Source organism: Bufo bufo, chromosome 1 (assembly GCF_905171765.1).
Source record: "Bufo bufo chromosome 1, aBufBuf1.1, whole genome shotgun sequence".
Lineage (NCBI taxonomy): Eukaryota > Metazoa > Chordata > Amphibia > Anura > Bufonidae > Bufo > Bufo bufo.
Genome location: NC_053389.1, coordinates 651,961,144 through 651,981,711, shown reverse-complemented (window position 1 = coordinate 651,981,711; position 20,568 = coordinate 651,961,144). Strand labels below are relative to the sequence as shown.

The following is a 20,568-nucleotide window of genomic DNA, read 5'->3' as shown; positions in this document are numbered from 1 at the left end:
AAACATATCAAGGTTCTGGAGTGGCCTAGCCAGTCTCCAGACCTAAATCCAATAGAACATCTTTGGAGGGAGCTGAAACTCTGTGTTGCTCAGCGATAGCCCCGAAACCTGACAGATCTATAGGAGATCTGTGTGGAGGAGTGGGCCAAAATCCCTTCTGCAGTGTGTGCAAACCTGGTCAAGAACTACAGGAAACATTTGACCTCTTTAATTGCAAACTAAGGCTTCTGTACCAAATATTAACACTGATTTTCTCAGGTGTTCCAATACTTATGTTCAGCAGTGCAAGACAAATACATTCTTTAAAAATCATACAATGTGATTTCCTGATTTTTTTTTTATTCTGTCTCTCAGAGTGGGACTCCACCTACAATGTAAATTTCAGACCCCTCCCTGAGTGGGAGAATTTGCAAAATCGGAGGGTGTTCAAATACTTCTGTTCCTCACTGTACAGTAGTTTCCATATTGAGACACACGTTCTACCTTCTGCTCGCCAATATTTTTGATTTACTTGTACAGAATTTGTAGTTCTGATAAGAAAAAACATAAGAAATCCTACCATGGGTGCAGATCAGGATGAGTAAGTACCAATAATGAAAGGGCCATATACTTTTAGAACACTGCTACAGTTTTAAGGAAGGACAAACTCACAGACTACTTTTTTCATTTTAGAATTTTTCACATGAAAATTTAGAGCTTTAGGGACTAGATAATTTGAACTTCCATAGATATTGGTAGCAAACAACCCAAGAAAGCAGAAGCCAACAGCAAAGTTCTAGGTTTGTTGGCTACTTGGCTCATGGGCCTTGTCCTCCCCTGTTTTTAGGATTGTTTAGAGTCTGCACCATCAGTTGGTCAAGAATATAGACCCTGCATTTCTAGCCTACAGTCTCCTTGCTTCTGTATAGTTTGCCCTATGCATGTAAAGTTGTGATGCATCAATGTTATAAACGATAACAGCAAAGTATGGCATGTAGCTGTGCCATTCCAGGCCAATTTTCCTTGTGTGGAGGAGCCCATCCTGTAAATTGGATAGTACCTGCTTTCATGAGTTGATTAAGTTTAAAGGAAATATCCCATGAATAAAAAAATAAATCTAAAGTAATTCACACTATTAAGTATTTCAGTGCAATAAACGGTGGTCTCCAGTGTAATTTTTACCCTTTTTCTCTTTCTTTACCCACCTCTATGGAGCTCTTGTCTCTTGATTTCTATGGATGGGCAGCAGTTCAGCCAATGTTATTGTCAAGCACCTGCATCTACCAGGAGTGCTGTGCAATGCAATAAGAGGTGTCTGCTCCTCTGTAAGATCACTACAGAAGGAAGGGAGCAGGGAAGCTACTGATCATGTCAGTCCACCACTAAATGCAGGAAAAGATGGACCAGAATTTCAGCCACAGGAGAAAAAGCAGCGGGTACTACCAGAGAGGCAAATGTAATGTACATAGAAAATCTAACAATAATTTTATTGCATGTATACTGTAATAATACTTCATTTGAAATGCCCTACTCATTGCATAGTAATTTCATGGATAACCTCTTTCTGAAAAATGCACTTTTTAGATTTTTTGTTACGAACATATATAATTATATTAAATGTTCTCTGCAAAATCAGGAAGCTTTAAGTGATCCCAATTTTACATTTCGTCATCTCCTAACAAGGGAAATTATTAACTCAGTGGGGGTCATGTACTAAAGACCGGGGTTTCACACACCAGTCTTTTTCAGTATTTTGCTGTCTGCGAAAAACAGATCCGTAAAAAATACGGATGACATCCGTGTGCATTCTATTTTTTGCGGAATGGAACATCTGGCCCCTAATAGAACAGTACTATCCTTGTCCTATCCTATGTGGACAATAAGTACTTTTGCACACAAACGTTTTTTTTTCCCGTTTCCGTTCCATTTTTTGGCGTTCCGTATACGGACCTTATACGGAACCATTCATTTCAATGGATATTCCTTCCGTTTCCGTATTTCCGTTTTTCCGTTCCGTTCAAAGATAGAACATGTACTATTATTGTCCGCATAACGGATTATTGTTCCGTTACGCAAAAAATGGAATGCACACCTACGTCATCCGTATTTTTTGCGGATCTGTTTTTTGCAGACTGCAAAATACTGAAAAAGCCATTCGGTCGTGTGCAAGAGGCCTAATAGGACATGTTCTATCTTTGAACGGAACGGAAAAACAGAATGTATGCGGAATACATTCCGTTTTTTTTGCGGACCCATTGAAATGAATGGTTTCATATACGGACCGTATACGGAATGAAAAAAACGGAACGTAAAGGAAAAAAAAAACGTTTGTGTGCAAGAGGCCTTAATAAAAAACCACACTGGTGGGAAATTCACACAATTTATTAAGAGGCGTGCGCCTCTTAAAAGATTTGTCACATCTTCTGTCCATGCACCAGAAACTGAACTCTACTCCAGTCAGGAGCTGGAGAAGACTTCTGGTGTAATGTACGGCAGTTTTCTAGTGCTCATGTTTTTAAATGGGTGGGGCAATGGAAATCCCCACCGTGGCCTGCCTCTTCCCACCCACACCACGCCCACTTTTTGGAAAAGTGACGAAAGTTGCAAGTCAGTTTATATGATTTCTTACTGCAGTCTTCCCACTGTATATATTGTATTTTGCGCCTGTAGGATTTTACATGTGAGTAGCCCAGTCATAAGGTAAATGAGTTACAGTATAGCAGATATCAGATATCTCTTGTAACTGCTGCTGAAAATTCCTGGCCCACGTCTAAGGGTATGACATCCTTCATAATGACTGGTAGCCTGATAACAATTCTCTGAACACAAGCGGCATAATAACATAGCCTGAATTTAATTATTATGGTGCCATGTATTATAGATGACCAAGTACAGCTTTCTTTCTTATCCTCCTGTCGTTTCAGGACCTTAAATAAGTTCTAACCAATCCAGAGAAACAAATGAGTAATGATCAATGTGTAAAAGTGTTAGATGCTAGGCCTTCTCTATATTACCCAATTCTTAGCATATCCATCTTCCCTTTACAGACCAATGTGATTTATCAGTGAGAGCTGGAGATGGCGGATCGGTTAATTGCTATGGTGTAGCCAAATAGTATCTAAAACTACCTGATGTCATGTTTCTATGATGTTTCCCTGCGCGAAGGCAACAGGTGTACAGGAAGATCAAACAGAATTGAATGTTAGTCCTTTCGAAGGGTTGTCATGATCAGAATGCATATGTCATGAGTGAGGCCCATCTGTCCCAATCTGATCAGAAGTAATTGTATTGTAGGAATAATGTAATTCATTCAAGGAAGGTGAAGAGCGCTTACTACTTACTTAGGAGATATATTGCTATGTCCATTGAAAACTGAAAGTAATCAGTTATCATAATTGGCTGAACAAGGACCTATAGGCAAACTGAGAACAAACTAAGTGAAGAACAGAAGTTAAGAGGTCAGCAAAGGTGACCAGATGAATCCAACTTTCTAGAGTTCCAAAAGAACATACATGAGATACACTGGACTTCTATGATTTGTACCATGGTGTGCTGCAAGAATTGAAAGGAACATCACAAAAAAATATTTAATGTATGCTTATTAGGAAAGAAAGTATTAAAAACCTGAATCCTAGTTAACTCTTGTGTCTTCAATTTAGAGACCATGGAAGAAGACATTTTAAAAGGTTGTTAAGAAGTAAAAGAATGTATTGTGTGTGTATCTACTTTTGAATAAAGGTGGTATTACCATATGTCATTTACTGTGATTTCTGTATTAGTATAATAGCAATAAACTTTAGTACTGTAGTGTACTGTAGAAGCCAATCATTCTGTAAACAGCAAAGCCTCTGATGGCTGCACTTCTGCCCTTTGATACTAAACAGTACTTATCTGATGTGTGCAGCAGTCTCTGGCCCTTATGTTGGAGTAACCAGAAGTAAATGAATTAATCTATTACCACTCATTGTGCTACTATGGAGCAATATGTTCATTAATTAGGGAGAAATAGTCTATGAAACCTTCTAACTATATAGAACCGTATTATTACATAGCCTTTAGTGGACTTTCCTTCATATTATATTCTAATTTTTTATGAGAGAGAGATAGAAGGTCCAAAATAATCTATAAAATCATCACTTTCATTTATTTTCTTTTAAGAATTATTAGGAAAGAGTGGATTAGAAGTGCTCATGGCTGTGACTGTCAGTTTACAAGAAGTTCAGTAGAGAACTTACTGGCACTACTTGTGATAGTTTCACTTCCAGGTTGAAGTGACTCAGGGATCATGAAAAGTTATTTCATATAAAAAATATATATACAATTTCAATCATGCAAATAAACAGTAAATTATGGATTTACAAAGAATAACAATAATAATATGATTTCTTTATATCAGGATTATAAACCACTTCATTCTCTAATCTCCTAACTAGTAATCTTCCATTAGCAGTCTCTGAATGTAGAATTTACAAATGTCATAGGAATAATAATTTATTTCATTTTACATCATGTTTTTTTTTTTTTTAAAGAAACCTTAGTTTGTTCAAAATAAGCCATGTATTAAGTAGGACAATTCAATGTAAATACTATAAGAAATGATACATTGGACTCTGTTGAAGAATAATATGAGAAATGTGGCTGAATGTCCAGATATCCAGGAATCATGAACTTATATTGATCAGCAATTGTTTCCAGTCCTAGAAAGAGCTAGGGCTATATAAAAGTACAAAAGTAAATCCAATAGAGTGTAAAGAAAATGCCTAAACTGAATGTGTTTGATGCCCATTGTGAAAAATGAGAGGAAGCCCCAAGTGTGTGGAATAACATGGATTGAATCAGAAAACACAAGCAACCCCTGGACACCAACAGAGGCCTATTATGGCAGAAAATCATTTCTATCTAAACTGAGGCCCAGAAACAAATTTAAAATGACATACCGGTCTCAGGGTAGGTTGCCACCACTAAAGTAAAGCATATGAACTGGTATTCTTCAAAACTTACACTTAGCCTATCCACTGTGCTGCATTCATCTGCAGAGATTTCCAAGTCACAAAAGCCTCCCCCCCCCCCCCCCCCCCCCCCAAAAAAAAAGACTCCTGTGGCACACATAACATCTTAAGAGTCAGGTAGATATCTAGAAAGGAAATGGGTATTCACTGACACAGGTGTTATTCATTTCTTAGGTGAAATCCCCATTTCTGGTAATGCTGCGCTGTCAGAAAAATACTGAAACTGAAGAAAAAACACAACAACATATTCTTCATCTACCAACCGAGTCTTGTAATAAAACCTACAAGTATCAGCAATATAAAATAAAAGCCCATTCAGCAGCCTTTAAATAAGTGAAATGTTATATTTTAAATGTTTTTATGAGATATTTATTAAATAAGATCTTTAAATAATAATAATAATAATGTTTTATTATGTGTTATCATCATAGTATTATTTTTTTCTTTATTTAATTATTACATTTTGCTTTGAAAGTGCACTGTCTTATATATATATATATATATATATATATATATATGTGCCTTTAACGATCACTGTTTAGAATTATTGATTTTTCTGTTCATGTTAAATAGAATTTAAACGAAAATGAAAGGAAGATAAAAACGATCGTGCCTTTAATTACAAATCACGATGTATACAGGCAGAAAATGATTGTAACTGGTAATCCTAATAACTATGTGTATTGGAATATGGAAATAAATAGAATATTATGTAGGTGTGTGTTTGTGGGAATATGTTCTCATTGGAATTAGAACTGACATATCACACAAATATATTTTTCTCTCTCCGTCTATGTGGACGGGAATATTTGTGTCTCTCGGTATATCCTGTACCTATAAATATAATATATACTGTCCATATGTGTGGGAGGGAGTAGAAGGGGTCGGTACGCAGTAGGTGGGCAGCCCTCTCACCCAGATTGGCAGATTAATGCCTAGATAACGCCAAGAAGGGGATCCTACATTCTTAGTCAAGCGCTTGTTTCCACTATTGATCCATGTAAATACATGGAGAATCAGTTCCACCGAATTGTGGTAAAAATACCCTGTAAATGGAAGAGAACTTCTCCTGATCAATCGCTGCCTTCCCGGGAATCACAAGGAGCTGTGCTCTTTGCTATGAAGCTTTGGCAGTATATATCCTTTAGACGTGTACATACAAGTGATGGCTTTACAGGCTGCATCCTGGCATTGTGTAGCAGTGTCCTGCATGTCATTACCCTAGAAATAATCTTCTGTAAACCATATCCTAGTGCAAGTATTATAGATTTTGGGGCATGCTACACAGTGAGAGGCTAGCCCAGATGCCCATGATGTAGGGGTCTGGTGCTGTGGAGCACCTCACACTGCCTGCCTGACTGCCATTCTCCAGGGACGGATTAATGAAGAGCTGCCAGTTAATTAATCCCTCAAATAAGACTCTGCTTTCTATTAAACTCTGGGAATCACTTTGCACAAATCTGCAGGAGATTAGGCTTCAGGCATGCTACACAGACACTAGAGTATTGCTAGTAGTAGTAATAATAGGACCATATTAATACTACTACTAATAATAGTAAAGACATCAGCTGTATGGGCTGCCCCATAGGATAATAAGCAATGCAGTCCTATAGAAGAGGCAGGGCTAGCTCTCCGGCTATCCTATTCCTTGCTTTGGACCAGGAATTAGAAGTAGACCCTTAAAGTACAGGACATGGTGAGACAAAGAGCAGCTCCCCTCATAGACGTGGAAACCCCACACACATCATGACAAATGGGATTGCTAATTGCTTGCCTTTATGTTAAACGCCTGCTCTTCTTGCATTTTTACTGCCCTGTATCTATTGCTGCTTCCACTGACTCAATATAGTCTCTGCAAGTATTGATTTATCGATCAGAAGATAGGCATCAATCAGTCGATAGGAACTGGTAGACAATGGGTGGGAGATAAGAGTGGGATCTGCCTCATCTTCTATATACTGGTCCCACCTGATAGAATAATAGTGCCCACGAATTCTTTCCAGACACAGTCCTGAGATGGGACTAAGGCGACCCTATTGTATGGTGGTGGTGGACATGCCCGGGTGAGATGATCAGGGTGACAATGACAGGCTAGAGGTGGTGTGGAATGCAGAAATGGCAGAAGAGGACCCTCTGGAGGAGGCAGGTGCTCCCAGAAGATGGACCCATCTACAAATATAAGTGGCAGGGGACAGGTGACTAATACTAGTGTGCAAGAAAGCACAAAAGCAGCAGTGAAGTAGGAAGAACCAGGTCCCAAAGCCTTCAGAGATGAGAGCACAATAGAACAAGGGCTACATTTTGGGAGGGGGGCTCACCTGCTAGCCTGAGAGCTGACATCCTCTGGAATTCAGGCTCCTGCAGCCACTTCCACATCCTGCGAAAGGTCTCCCGGCCAGATTTGAGTTTGCTCCAAGGTTTGGGGTTCCTCAGCAGATCTGAGAGGGTCCCTTGGGAGCGGCACAGCACCCTCTGCGCAAAGATCGCCTGGGGGATGCTGTACCGCTTGAGCTCGGTGGTGATTCTCTGAGCCACTTCTTTGGTATTGATTTCTTCCATTTGCCCTGAATTACTTCCATTGTTGACTTGTGATCCAGTCACAGATGAAGGGTTTTGCTCCCTTGTGGAGCCCAGGATTTGCCCGTGAGTCTGGGCATTTAAATGGGCATGAGGGTGATGAGGGATCCCATTGATAGGCACCATGCCAGCAGATGGCGGGGTGAGATGTTGTTCACCATGCCTGGTCAACATGGCAGGGTGATGGGCTTCAAAGCCATTGGGGGTGAGCATTTTCTCGGTAGGCATGGTGGCACTGGGGTGAGGGTAGTGAGGCAAGCCTTGCTGGGCATTGTGGAGGCTCCCAAGACCAGATCCGGAGAGCGGCGACAAGCTTTGTCCCATCCCGGTGACCTCCTTGTGGTAGGGGGTGTAGAGATTGTTCATGGAAGTCAGCCCTCTGTCATCCCTCATGAGGGTGAAGCTGCCGCTGACATTGCCCGGTATCCGCTGGTGGGGATGATGGTGGTGGTGGTGGTGGTGGTGATGATGGGGGAACTTGTCTGACACGGTGGAGATGGGTGGCAGGGGTTGCAGAGGGGTGAGGGTGGTGTAGGTGCTGCTCATGCTCATGCCCGGTGGGGTGTCACACGCCATGGTCATGGTGGGGTGCAGTGCCCCCGTTAAGGCATGGTCTGGGGGCCGGTGGTGGTGATGGTGGTATTCTCCTCCGTCCAGGATGGAAGCCATGCCCATGGATCTGGGATGAGCAGCCAGGTGGTTGCTGCGGTGTGTCACCGGTCCTCTGTGGTGGGGGCTGCCGGTCATCAGATCAGCAGTGGCCGATCCCGGATCATGGCTCACCCCGTGCAGATCGCCCATATTGTCCATGGTCAGCTGGACGTTCATGATGAGGCGTGCAGGCGTGTGGACAGCACATGTATGTGGCGTGTGGGTGACACGTCCCGGGAACACTGGAACTTGTCCTCCGCTCCGCTTATTACCATTAGACAGACGGGGCTCGGGGTCACTGCGCTTCAAGGCCCGTTCCCCTTTAGGAGAGCAGCGGCGGCGGTGATTGCAGTCTGCTCAGTCCCCTCGCCATCTCCTGCCATGTCCCTCACTGATCAATGTGTAGTCACTGAGCTGCTGCCCCTGCAGCTGGCGAGCCGCACCGCGCATGCGCCTGTCACATCCCACTCGTAATACGGCTCCTATTTACATGTAGAAGGCAGATGCCAGCGAGCAGTAGCGGCCGCACAGCCCACGCCAGGGCCGTGCCTATTGTTCCCGGTCATCAGCCATAGGTCTGCTTATTATAGGCAGGAAATGCCCACCCCAATTCTATGTGCCATAGTTCTCCAGCCCCGAGAACCTGGACACTTGTGTAAGCTTCACTCTGCAAGGATTTGTGTGTGGAGCTCCCCTTTAAGAATCCCACCAGTCATGTATATAATAAGGACATTGCTAGGAAGGATAGTAACCCTTGATTGCTGCCCATTGTAGTCACCAGAGCTGCTGTGCCTTGTAGTTCTACAATCACTATCATTATTATTATTATGTAATGTTATATTATAGTGGGTCCATGTATGTATACTACAATCACTATGGATATAGTATTATTATTAATATTATTATTATTATTGTTATTATTATATAATGATATATCATAGTGGGTCCATGTATTTATACTACAATCACTATGGATATAGTATTATTATTATTATTATTATTATTATAATAATATAATGATATATTATAGTGGGTCCATTTGTGTATTCTACAATCACTCTGATATGGACATAGTATGATCATTATGTAATAGTATATTATAGTGGGTCCATGTATGTATGTATTCTACAATCACTCTGATATGGACATAGTATGATTAGTATATAATGATATATTATAGTGGGTCCATGTATGTATTCTACAATCGTTCTGATATGGACATAGTATGATTAGTATATAATGCTATATTATAGTGGGTCCATGTATGTATTCTACAATCACTCTGATATGGATATAGTATGATTAGTATGTAATAATATATTATAGTGGGTCCATGTATGTATTCTACAAACGTTCTGATATGGATATAGTATGATTAGTATGTAATAATATATTATAGTGGGTCCATGTATGTATTCTACAATCACTCTGATATGGATATAGTATGATTAGTATGTAATAATATATTATAGTGGGTCCATGTATGTATTCTACAATCACTCTGATATGGACATAGTATGATTAGTATATAATGATATATTATAGTGGGTCCATGTATGTATTATACAATCACTCTGATATGGATATGGTATGATTAGTATATAATGCTATATTATAGTGGGTCCATGTATGTATTCTACAATCACTCTGATATGGATATAGTATGATCATTATGTAATAATATATTATAGTGGGTCCATGTATGTGTTCTACAATCACTCTGATATGGATATAGTATGATTAGTATGTAATAATATATTATAGTGGGTCCATGTATGTATTCTACAATCACTCTGATATGGATATAGTATGATCATTATGTAATAATATATTATAGTGGGTCAATGTATGTATTCTACAATCACTCTGATATGGACATAGTATGATTAGTATATAATGCTATATTATAGTGGGTCCATGTATGTATTATACAATCACTCTGATATGGATATAGTATGATTAGTATATAATGCTATATTATAGTGGGTCCATGTATGTATTCTACAATCGTTCTGATATGGATATAGTATGATCATGTTCAGAATATGACATACTATAATAGATTGTCCATGTATGTACTGTGGTGTAGGCATGAAGCACCCAGTAGTGTTAATAGAGTCGCTGGCACTGTCCCCAGTATGTCTAGTAATGACTTCTCCATGTCCCTCCCATTTGGTGACTTTGCATTACAAGTGCCTGTCTGCTGCTCAAATTGAATTTTAATTTTAACTTCCGGGTTTCCTCTTTACTCCTTACATCAAGGCGATTCCTATTAAGCAGACACCTTCTTGGCACAGCCTGGCACCTTGTATCTGCCACATCTTCCAGTGAGTGAACCGGCATGGCTGTAGTGGGTGATCTGCAGTTCCTTCCATACGTTGCACGCAGGTATCTTCTCCACCTTATCCTCTGTGTCCTGCCAGGGGCTGTGCAGGTGTCAGGACAAGACCCCCCCCCCCCCAAGTACAGATGTGTCTATTGTGTGTCCCTTCCCTCCCTGGCTGCAGACAGGGGCAGCCCGCACCTAGAAAGAGGCATGGACACCTTCTTTTTCTCCAATTCCATCTTTATTAAATGCTTTTGACCATTAATTGGTTAGAAAATTATTTCATGACACAAAACAAGTGAATGTGATGGGAAATATTTCTAATCATTGATTAGATAATGTATCTGTCCCTGATACTAAACTGCTGCTAATACCAGTACAGTAAGTGGGACTGGTAAAAGCCAATCACCCTCAGTGTAAAAAGGAGGTAAAATGGCCTTGAGAGCAAACACATCTACATTAAATAAGATCAATGCTGGATAATAATGTATTCACAGGGGTAGCACAAGTGATAGAAACTCACAGGCACACACTATGCTATACACACACATATATATATATATATATATATACACACACACATATATACACACACACACACACACACACACACATATATATATATATATATACACACACACATATATACACACACACACACACACACACATATATATATATATATATATAAACACACATATATATATATATATATATACACACGCACACATATATATATATATATATATATAAACACACACATATATATACACACATACACACATATATATATATATATATATATATATATATACACACACAGATGTAGTATAGGGTGTTTTAACCATTTATTTGTGGAAAGTTAGGACAGATGAATAACTATATTCTCCATAACCACATAAAGCAAGAAAGTAACACGTATGAATCAATAAATCACTCAATAGTCAATACACTTAATATTAAATATATCTAAAATATATACAATAGTACAATGTAATGAAAAACAGATTTCTGCAGAATATAAAGTTTCTGTTACTTTGTATGTTATTTCTCTATTTATTGTGCAGTTTGCAGATAAAATGTATATAAAGTATAAAGTTATCTGTCAGACACCCGCACATACACATGTATTAATGTATACATATAATGTGAGAAATCCTGGTAGAGTGTGTTGTGATCTGCCTCCTACTAGAAACACCATGGCTTGGGCGACATATTGTGATTGGTTTTACAAAGCATTGAGCAATATGTTGTGATTGGCTTTGCTGGAATATTATATGGTGACTTTGTGACTGGTTCTATGTGATGGTGCTCGATGCTTGTATGCAGTATTATCACTGACTATATAAAGGTGTTGGAAGAGGGTATTGTAATTGCTTTGCGTTATACAGCTTGCACAGTACATGGTGATTGCATTTATATGCTAATGCTGGAGCAGGACATTGTAATTGTCTTTGTATGGCTGTGCTGGGGCAATATATTGGCATTGGTTTAGTATAATAGTGCAGGGGCAGAATATTGTGATAGTCCTTGTATGGTTGTGCTGGGGCAGTATATTGTGATAGTCCTTGTATGGTTGTGCTGGGGCAGTATATTGTGATAGTCCTTGTATGGTTGTGCTGGGGCAGCAGTATATTGTGACTGTCTTTGTATGGTTGTACTGGGGCAGTATATTGGTAATGGTTTAGTATGATAGTGCAGGGGCAGAATTTTGTGATAGTCCTTGTATGGTTGTGCTGGGGCAGTACATTGTGATATTCCTTGTATGATTGTGCTGGGGCAGTATATTGTGATCCTTGTATGGCTGTTCTGGGGCAGTATATTGTGATAGTCCTTGTATGGCTGTGCTGGGGCAGTATATTGTAATAATCCTTGTATGGTTGTGCTGGGGCAGTATATTGTGATAATCCTTGTACTGTTGTGCTGGGGCAGTATATTGTGATAGTCCTTGTATGGCTGTGCTGGGGCAGTATATTGTGATAGTCCTTGTATGGTTGTGCTGGGGCAGTATATTGTGATAGTCCTTGTATGGTTGTGCTGGGGCAGTATATAATAATAGTGATTGTATGGTTGTGCTGGGGCAGTATATTGTGATAGGCTTTGCATGGCTGTGCTTGTGCAGTACATTGCGATAGTCCTTGTATGGTTGTGCTGGGGCATTATATTGTGATAGTGATTGTATGGTTGTGCTGGGGCAGTATATTGTGATAGTCTTTGTATGGCTGTGCTGGGGCAGTATATTGTGATAGCCTTTGTATGGCTGTGCTGGGACAGTATATTATGATAATCTTTGTACGGCTGTGCTGGGGCAGTATATTGTGATAGTCCTTGTACTGTTGTGCTGGGGCAGTATATTGTGATAGGCTTTGCATGGCTGTGCTGGGGAAGTATAGTATGATAGTGATTGTATGGTTGTGCTGGGGTAGTATATTGTGATAGTCCTTATATGGTTGTGCTGGGGGCCTGGCGCAGTATATTGTGATAGGCTTTGCATGGCTGTGCTGGGGCAGTATAGTATGATAGTGACTGTATGGTTGTGCTGGGATAGTATATTGTGATAGTCCTTGCATGGTTGTGCTGGGGGCCTGGGGCAGTATATTGTGATAGTCTTTGTATGGCTGTGCTGGGGCAGTATATTGTGATAGTCCTTGTATGGCTGTGCTGGGGCAGTATATTGTAATAGGCTTTGTATGGTTGTGCTGGGGCAGTATATTGTGATAGCCCTTGTATGGTTGTGTTGGGGCAGTATATTGTGATAGTCTTTGTATGGTTGTGCTGGGGCAGTATATTGTGATAGCCTTTGTATGGCTGTGCTGGGGCAGTATATTGTGATAGCCTTTGTATGGCTGTGCTGGGACAGTATATTGTGATAGTCTCTGTATGGCTGTGCTGGGGCAGTATATTGTGATAGCATTTGTATGGCTGTGCTGGGACAGTATGTTGTGATAGTCCTTGTATGGTTGTGCTGGGGCAGTATATTGTGATAGTCTTTGTATGGTTGTGCTGGGGCATTATATTGTGATAGTCATTGTATGGTTGTGCTGGAGCAGTATATTGTGATAGTCCTTGTATGGTTGTGCTGGAGCAGTATATTGTGATAGTCCTTGTATGGTTGTGCTGGAGAAGTATATTGTGATAGTCCTTGTATGGTTGTGTTGGAGCAGTATATTGTGATAGTCCTTTTATGGTTGTGCTGGGGAAGTATATTATGATAGTCTTTGTATGGGTGTGCTGGGGCGGTATATTGTGATAGGCTTTGTATGGCTGTGCTGGGGCAGTATTTTATGATAGTCATTGTATGGGTGTGCTGAGGCAGTATATTGTGAATGTGATAGTCCTTGTATGGGTGTGCTGGGGCAGTATATTGTGATAGTCCTTGTATGGTTGTATTGGGGCAGTATATTATGATAGTCATTGTATGTGTGTGCTTGGGCAGTATCATGGGGCTGCATTGTGCAGTGCCTGAGCAGGGTGTGCTGTCCCTGGACTGTAGGAGGACGGCTGGCCATGTGTCGGTGATGGTGACAGCTTGCAGTGGTCAGCTCTTCTGCAATAGGCAGGATGTCAAAGGTGACGCGTGAAGACTCCAGAAGCCACAGCTGCCAGCTGGACAGTTACATTTCTCCAGAGCTTCCTGCAAACTTGTCCATCTACAAATACATCTACATCTGTCGCTACAAAGTAACATAATGGGGGGGAGGGGGTTCTTTTTTTAAAATTATTATTAGTTTAAAAAGAAGGGAGCACATAAGGAGGAACAGGGATAAACCCCATGGTCCAGTACAGAGGCTGAGGGCAAAGTAGCAATCTAAATATTCTGACAAATGATTCATAGGGAAGTCATCTGAGCCAAGAAATAAATGTGTTCCTCGGATAAACCTTTAAAGTATCAGGTGATACATTGCATCTAGGGGCTCCATGTATTAACCCTTCCGTAGGCCAGCCGGGCAGAGAGGATGGATGCAGCCCTGTGGTATTGGGAGATGGAGCATCTGCTCATATTCTCATAGTGGTCGATATTTCTCATTCACACTCCTGCCTTTCTGCTTTGCAAGAGGGGAAAATTACACTTTTGTTAAGATGCATTGAAGCGGCCTTCATGTGGGGGTCTCTCCCTCTATCTGACCATTAGTTCATCACTAACTACTTATCTGAGCAGGATGAGCCCCTCACAGGAGCCAGGGCTGGAGAACACCAGGCACTGATAAGCCTTGTTTGCCATTTGGACCTATTGTCCTGGTGGCTGGAATGATCCGGTGGATGGCTCCAACACACGACCAATGTCTATTACAGTATCAGGGGTTATATCTCTATAGTATCATCATGACCATGTGGACAGAAGTCAGGCCGATCGTGTCACAGATCAGTACAGTACTGCATACAAAACACGGCTCTACCTATAAGCGCAGGTATACGCGCAGGTACACGCACAGGTATACGCGCAGGTACACGCACAGGTATACGCGCAGGTATACGCGCAGGTACACGCGCAGGTACACGCGCAGGTACACGCACAGGTATACGCGCGCAAAAACCATACACAAACATTCGAAGGCGCAGACAAGATCCCTACACACACACTGTACATACAGGCATAATACACTGCACCCCACATAGATGCAGGTATTAATCAGTGCAGGGAGAGCTGCCTCCGTGTAGTAGAAAATTTGGAAGCAGTATTAGTATTAGTGAGCCATAGATACGGCCATGAATAATTGACACGGAGCAGCCTTCCTTCGTTTCTGCCTTATTATTAATTAGGCGCCTCCAGTCTTTGCGCTGAGAGCTCCGCGGGGCCGGCTGCAGCTTTAAATATGAATTAAAAGCAAATCCTGGCTACTGTAATGCGAAAATGATTCCATGTCTGCTATGGCGGAGATGAATGGCTGCCCGGATCAATACTGGGGAGAAAGGCAGGTCCTGCATGCTGCACACAGGTTGCCTACTACTCCATCAACATCCGTGCACCAGGCAGATTCTAATGACACAGGCAAGTCCATGCAGAAGAAGAGAGGGTCCTGTGCACTAATAATACTAATAATGCTACTCCATATCCGAGCAGCAGAAGAAGAGAGGGTCCTGTGTTATACTAATAATACTAATAATGCTACTAATAATGATACTCCATATACGAGCAGAAGAAGAGAGGGTCCTGTGTTATACTAATAATACTAATAATCCTACTAATAATGATACTCCATATCCATGCAGAAGAAGAGAGGGTCCTGTGTTATAACATCTAAACTACTACTACTACTACTACTACTACTACTACTACTACTAATAATAATAATAAAAATAATAATACTAAAAACTTATACAGTTAGTCCATGCAGAAGAAAAGCGGGTCCTGTGTTATAACATCTAAACTAATACTAATAATACTACTACTAATAATAATGACACTAATACAGCAAGTCCATGCAGAAGAAGAGAGGAAGCTATGTTCTAACATCTAAACTAATAATAATACTAATAATGACACGCCACATCCATGCAGAAGAGAGGGTGCTAAACTATTACTAACATCTAAACTATTACTACTACTACTACTACTACTACTACTACTACTACTACTACTACTACTACTACTACTAATAATTATAATAATGACACGCCATATCTATGTAGAAGAAAAAGCCCTATGTTAGAAATGCTAATAGTACTACAACTAAATAATAATAATAAAAATAATAATAATAATAATAATAATCATCCATGTAGCAGAAAAAAATCGTCCAGTGTTCTAAAATCTAAAGTAATAAAAATACTAACAATAATAACACGCCGTATGGATGCAGCAGAAAAAGATCCTGTATTATAAATGCTAATAATACTACAACTAAATAATAATAATACATGCAGCAGTAAAAGGGGTCCTAAATGTTATGAATGCTAATACTACAACAGCAAATATTAATAATAATAAAAAAATATATCAATGCATCAGAAACAAGCTCCTATTTTTATAAATGCTAATAATACTATAAACTAAAGATAATCATACGCCATATCCATGCAACAAGAAAAGGTCTGGTATGTTATCAATGCTACTACTACAAATAATAATAATAATGCACATCCATGCATTATTAATAAGTCTCCTAAGTTAAAAATGCTAATAGTACAGAAGAAACAACGGCGATGATAATAATAATACAGCATATCCATGCCGCATGAATACTTCTGGTATGCTATTAAAGCTGCTACTACAAATAATAGTAAAAAATAAGATATACAGTACACACGAGCAAAATCATTTACATCTTGTGCCTCAAATTCATTTGGTGCCACAAACCAGCATTTAATGACCTTTTATTTATTTATTTATTTATTTATGTTTTATTTTTTGTATTTAGTTCCTTGTTTTGTTTCTGTTGCTTTTATTATGTTTGGAATTTTTAAAACGAAAACGCAAACCATCTAAAATCCTGAGAGTCTAATGCTGGTATAAGACTGCTCAGCCATTATATCACCTGCTATTATTTGTCACATTGGGTACAATGAAGTCCTGCACATGTAAAAATAGCTGACACTTTTTCTCAGATCACTTCCAATACATATCCACAGAAATATAGAACTTGTTGTAGCCTCTTTTATCAATTCCTCTCTTCCATATTTGATGTAAGTAGTTCCCCAGATAAATCGGGTTCTTTTCTCTCTCTTTACCATATATATATATATATATATATATATATATATATATATATATATATATATATATAATGAGAGCTATAATTCATCGATGTGATATTGTGATGCAGAGAGGAGGTAGTTGAATGACAAATTCAGCACTGCCATTTTCAGGCAAATGTAGTATACTTGTTTATATAGATACTGGTACTGATAATAGTACAATGCTACCCTGGATACAATGGGACAAATACCTTGACAACAGCCTGCATTATGACGCTGCCAGGAGCCGTCGCGTAGTTTACTCGTTAAACAAGTGCCTCTATCATTGTTTAAATATGAAGAGCTTGTCATAGGGAATCCAAAAAGTTAAACATTTTCAGAGAGCTCTCAGGATGATTGTCAGGATAATCTGGAGCCCTCCTGTGCTGGTGATAATATGAAAGGGGGGGGGGGGGGGGGGTTAATGGCAACTGCAAACACCCCACACTACTAAATGGGTCCTAGGAAGAGTTCAGCAAAATGCAAATACAGAGCCACATCGATCCCAGAAATGTCTAGTACACAGGCTGCAGCTAAATCCGTGTATAGTCAGTGGTTTACCCAGGTAACAGCCCCACAGAAGAAGCAGAACACCCACAGCCTACATGTGGATAAAGGAATATTTACTGTACCCCAGGTTTTTATTTGCACCAGTATGAATGGTGCCCGCTGTGCCATGCTCAGTGCATGCTGTCATACTGTACCTGGCAACAGCTTCTACTGAAATGTCCATATCACATATATGTATTCATGTCACTGTAAACGTGTCCTATTATTAGTGTTACTATTAACACAAGGATTTGTAGGAGGTAAATGTGTAGATAAAACATTTATAGGTATTTTATACAACATAAATCTGTATATAACTATATTTCCCTACCTTCTTATACTGTATCTTATTATCCTGTATCTATCTATCTATCTATCTATCTATCTATCTATCTATCTATCTATCTATCTATCTATCTATCTATCTATCTATCTATCTATCTTATCTATCTATCTTATCTATGTGCGTCTTTTTGGGAAGACTTTCCTAATTAAGTCTGATCTCAATAAAACTTACATTCTGGTCTATAATCCCCGCTTTGAGATATTTTTTCCCTACTTTATACAAAACTATGAAGCGGATGAAATTATTATGTATTGAGTATAGGCAGTGGAGTGGACTGCAAGGAAATAAACTGCATGTTATGTAAACTGTGCTACATCTATCTATCTATCTATCTATCTATCTATCTATCTATCTATCTATCTATCTATCTATCTATCTCCTATCTACCTATTATCTATCTATCTATCTATCTATCTATCTATCTATCTATCTATCTATCTATCTATCTATCCATCTATCTACATATCTATCTATCTATCTATCTATCTATCTATATCTAATCTATCTTATCTTTTTTTATCTATATATTCATTATATTTATTGATCTATTGATTTATCAGTTTTTTCTATCTATCTATCTATCTATCTATCTATCTATCTATCTATCTATCTATCTATCTATCTATCTATCTATCTATCTATCTATCTATCTATCTATCTATCCATCTATATCTATCGGTTTTCTTTTTTTCCCTTAAGCAGAGCACAGGGTATGTGAGTGACCCATCTGATAAATGCAGTTTATAGGTAATTCTTATTGACTGTCATCATTCATATGGAAACAGTTCTTTCTCACTGGCGGGACAAGAAATCTCAGGGATTAGCAGATTCTTAATTGACCTAACATAACATAAGTAAATGACATAATACCCACACTGATTCGTTTTACGCTTTCAAACCCCAAAGACTGCTTTCCTTCCCTCCTGCATTCTACAACAGATCTGCATATTGATTTCTCATGTTAACCCATTAAAAGAGTGAAATGTAGTCAATTACTTGGATCCCTCAGTGCCCTACTGATTCATTTAAACCTTACTCATTAGATCCTTATTTGCTGTACAATACAATTTCAAAGGTGTTAGCTAAAATAGACAGAGGAAATATAATAATAATAATAATAATAATAATAATAATAATAATAATATTATATAGCTACTGTACAAGCTTAGGTCACAATTGTAACTAACTTCAGTTCTCTGAAGAAATCGTTTACACATTAGGTATTTATTCCATTGTGTAAAGCATCCTTTATATATCAGCTACAGCGTTATCAGCAATATTCACAGAATTTTTGGTGTATTAAAATATTATAAATAATAAAGAACATAGTTCAAGACTGTAGGTGCAAATGGTCCTTACATTCTAGGAATAACTTCCCCCTACATCAGTGACCCTACAGGTGCAGCACAAGTGCTAAGCAATCGTCACTTCCCCACAGTCCAGCTCATTATATAGGAGCAGAAGAGCAGGTGCCTCCTGTGAGCGGCTCATCAGGGACAGATGGGATCACCCGGTCATCAAGTTAATTACTGCACATCAGCAGCAAAAATATCGATCGATCGATACACACATCATAGATGGATGGATGGATAGATAGATGGATAGATATATAGATATTAGACAGATAGATAGATAGATAGATAGATAGATAGATAAAGCAAAAAAAAAAAGAAAAAAAGTAAAGGGCAGCACACAAACAGCGACAGAGATGCAACATATGGGTTAATAAACCACCCACTTTTTTCACGATTTTTTGAGTGCTGCGTTCTCTTTCTTCAATGTAGATAGATAGACATAAAATGATATTAGATAGATAAATAGATAGAAAATAATAAATGAAAGAGATAAAGATAGATATAAAATGAGATAGATAAAAAAATTAAAAAAAAAATAGATAGATAGATAATAAATAATAAATGAAAGAGATAGAGATAGATAGATAGATAGATAGATAGATAGATAGATAGATAGATAGATAGTGGATGGATAGATACATAGACTGATAGAGATATAGATGTTATTCTACAGTGGAAGATGCTCCTGCTCTTGATACCTGGGTTTTCATGCACAGCACATACAGATTTCTCTCCATTGTCTGCAGTGCTGGGGGCTGGCCTCTATTATTAGGGTGCCTGTCTCCCTGTACACTACAAATACAGTACATATCGGTGTCCCCAGTATTCTGTCTTCTATCATGTAGTAATATAAAGTAATGAGCAGGGATGATGGTATACTATACTTCACCAGGTTCTTCGGATTAGAGCAGGGTAATGAATGCTGCATTATATTCTATTAGCTTCCATTATAAAATGTACTGACAACCTGATACAAGTGCTGCAATATCTTGTACGGATTGCAAAATGCCAAATTACTGCACAGACCAAAGTCTGCAGCCAAATCTACTGTACAGTATATATCTAGGGGGAGCTTCCTCTAGTCTGTGCATGGAGAATCCT

The 20,568-nt window shown here is 39.1% G+C and overlaps 1 protein-coding gene across 2 annotated transcripts in view; it reads right to left on the bottom strand.

The window, feature by feature from the left end:
- ONECUT1 (one cut homeobox 1) overlaps positions 1–8,658 on the bottom strand; it is a 46,411-nt gene extending 37,753 nt beyond the window's left edge. For both annotated transcript variants that reach the window (XM_040413937.1, XM_040413939.1), the window contains exon 1: positions 7,307–8,658. In XM_040413937.1, coding sequence (XP_040269871.1) covers positions 7,307–8,393 — 1,087 coding nt within the window. In that variant the 5' untranslated portion in view covers positions 8,394–8,658. The remainder of the gene's footprint in view (positions 1–7,306) is intronic.
- Between the last annotated feature and the right edge of the window lie 11,910 nt (positions 8,659–20,568).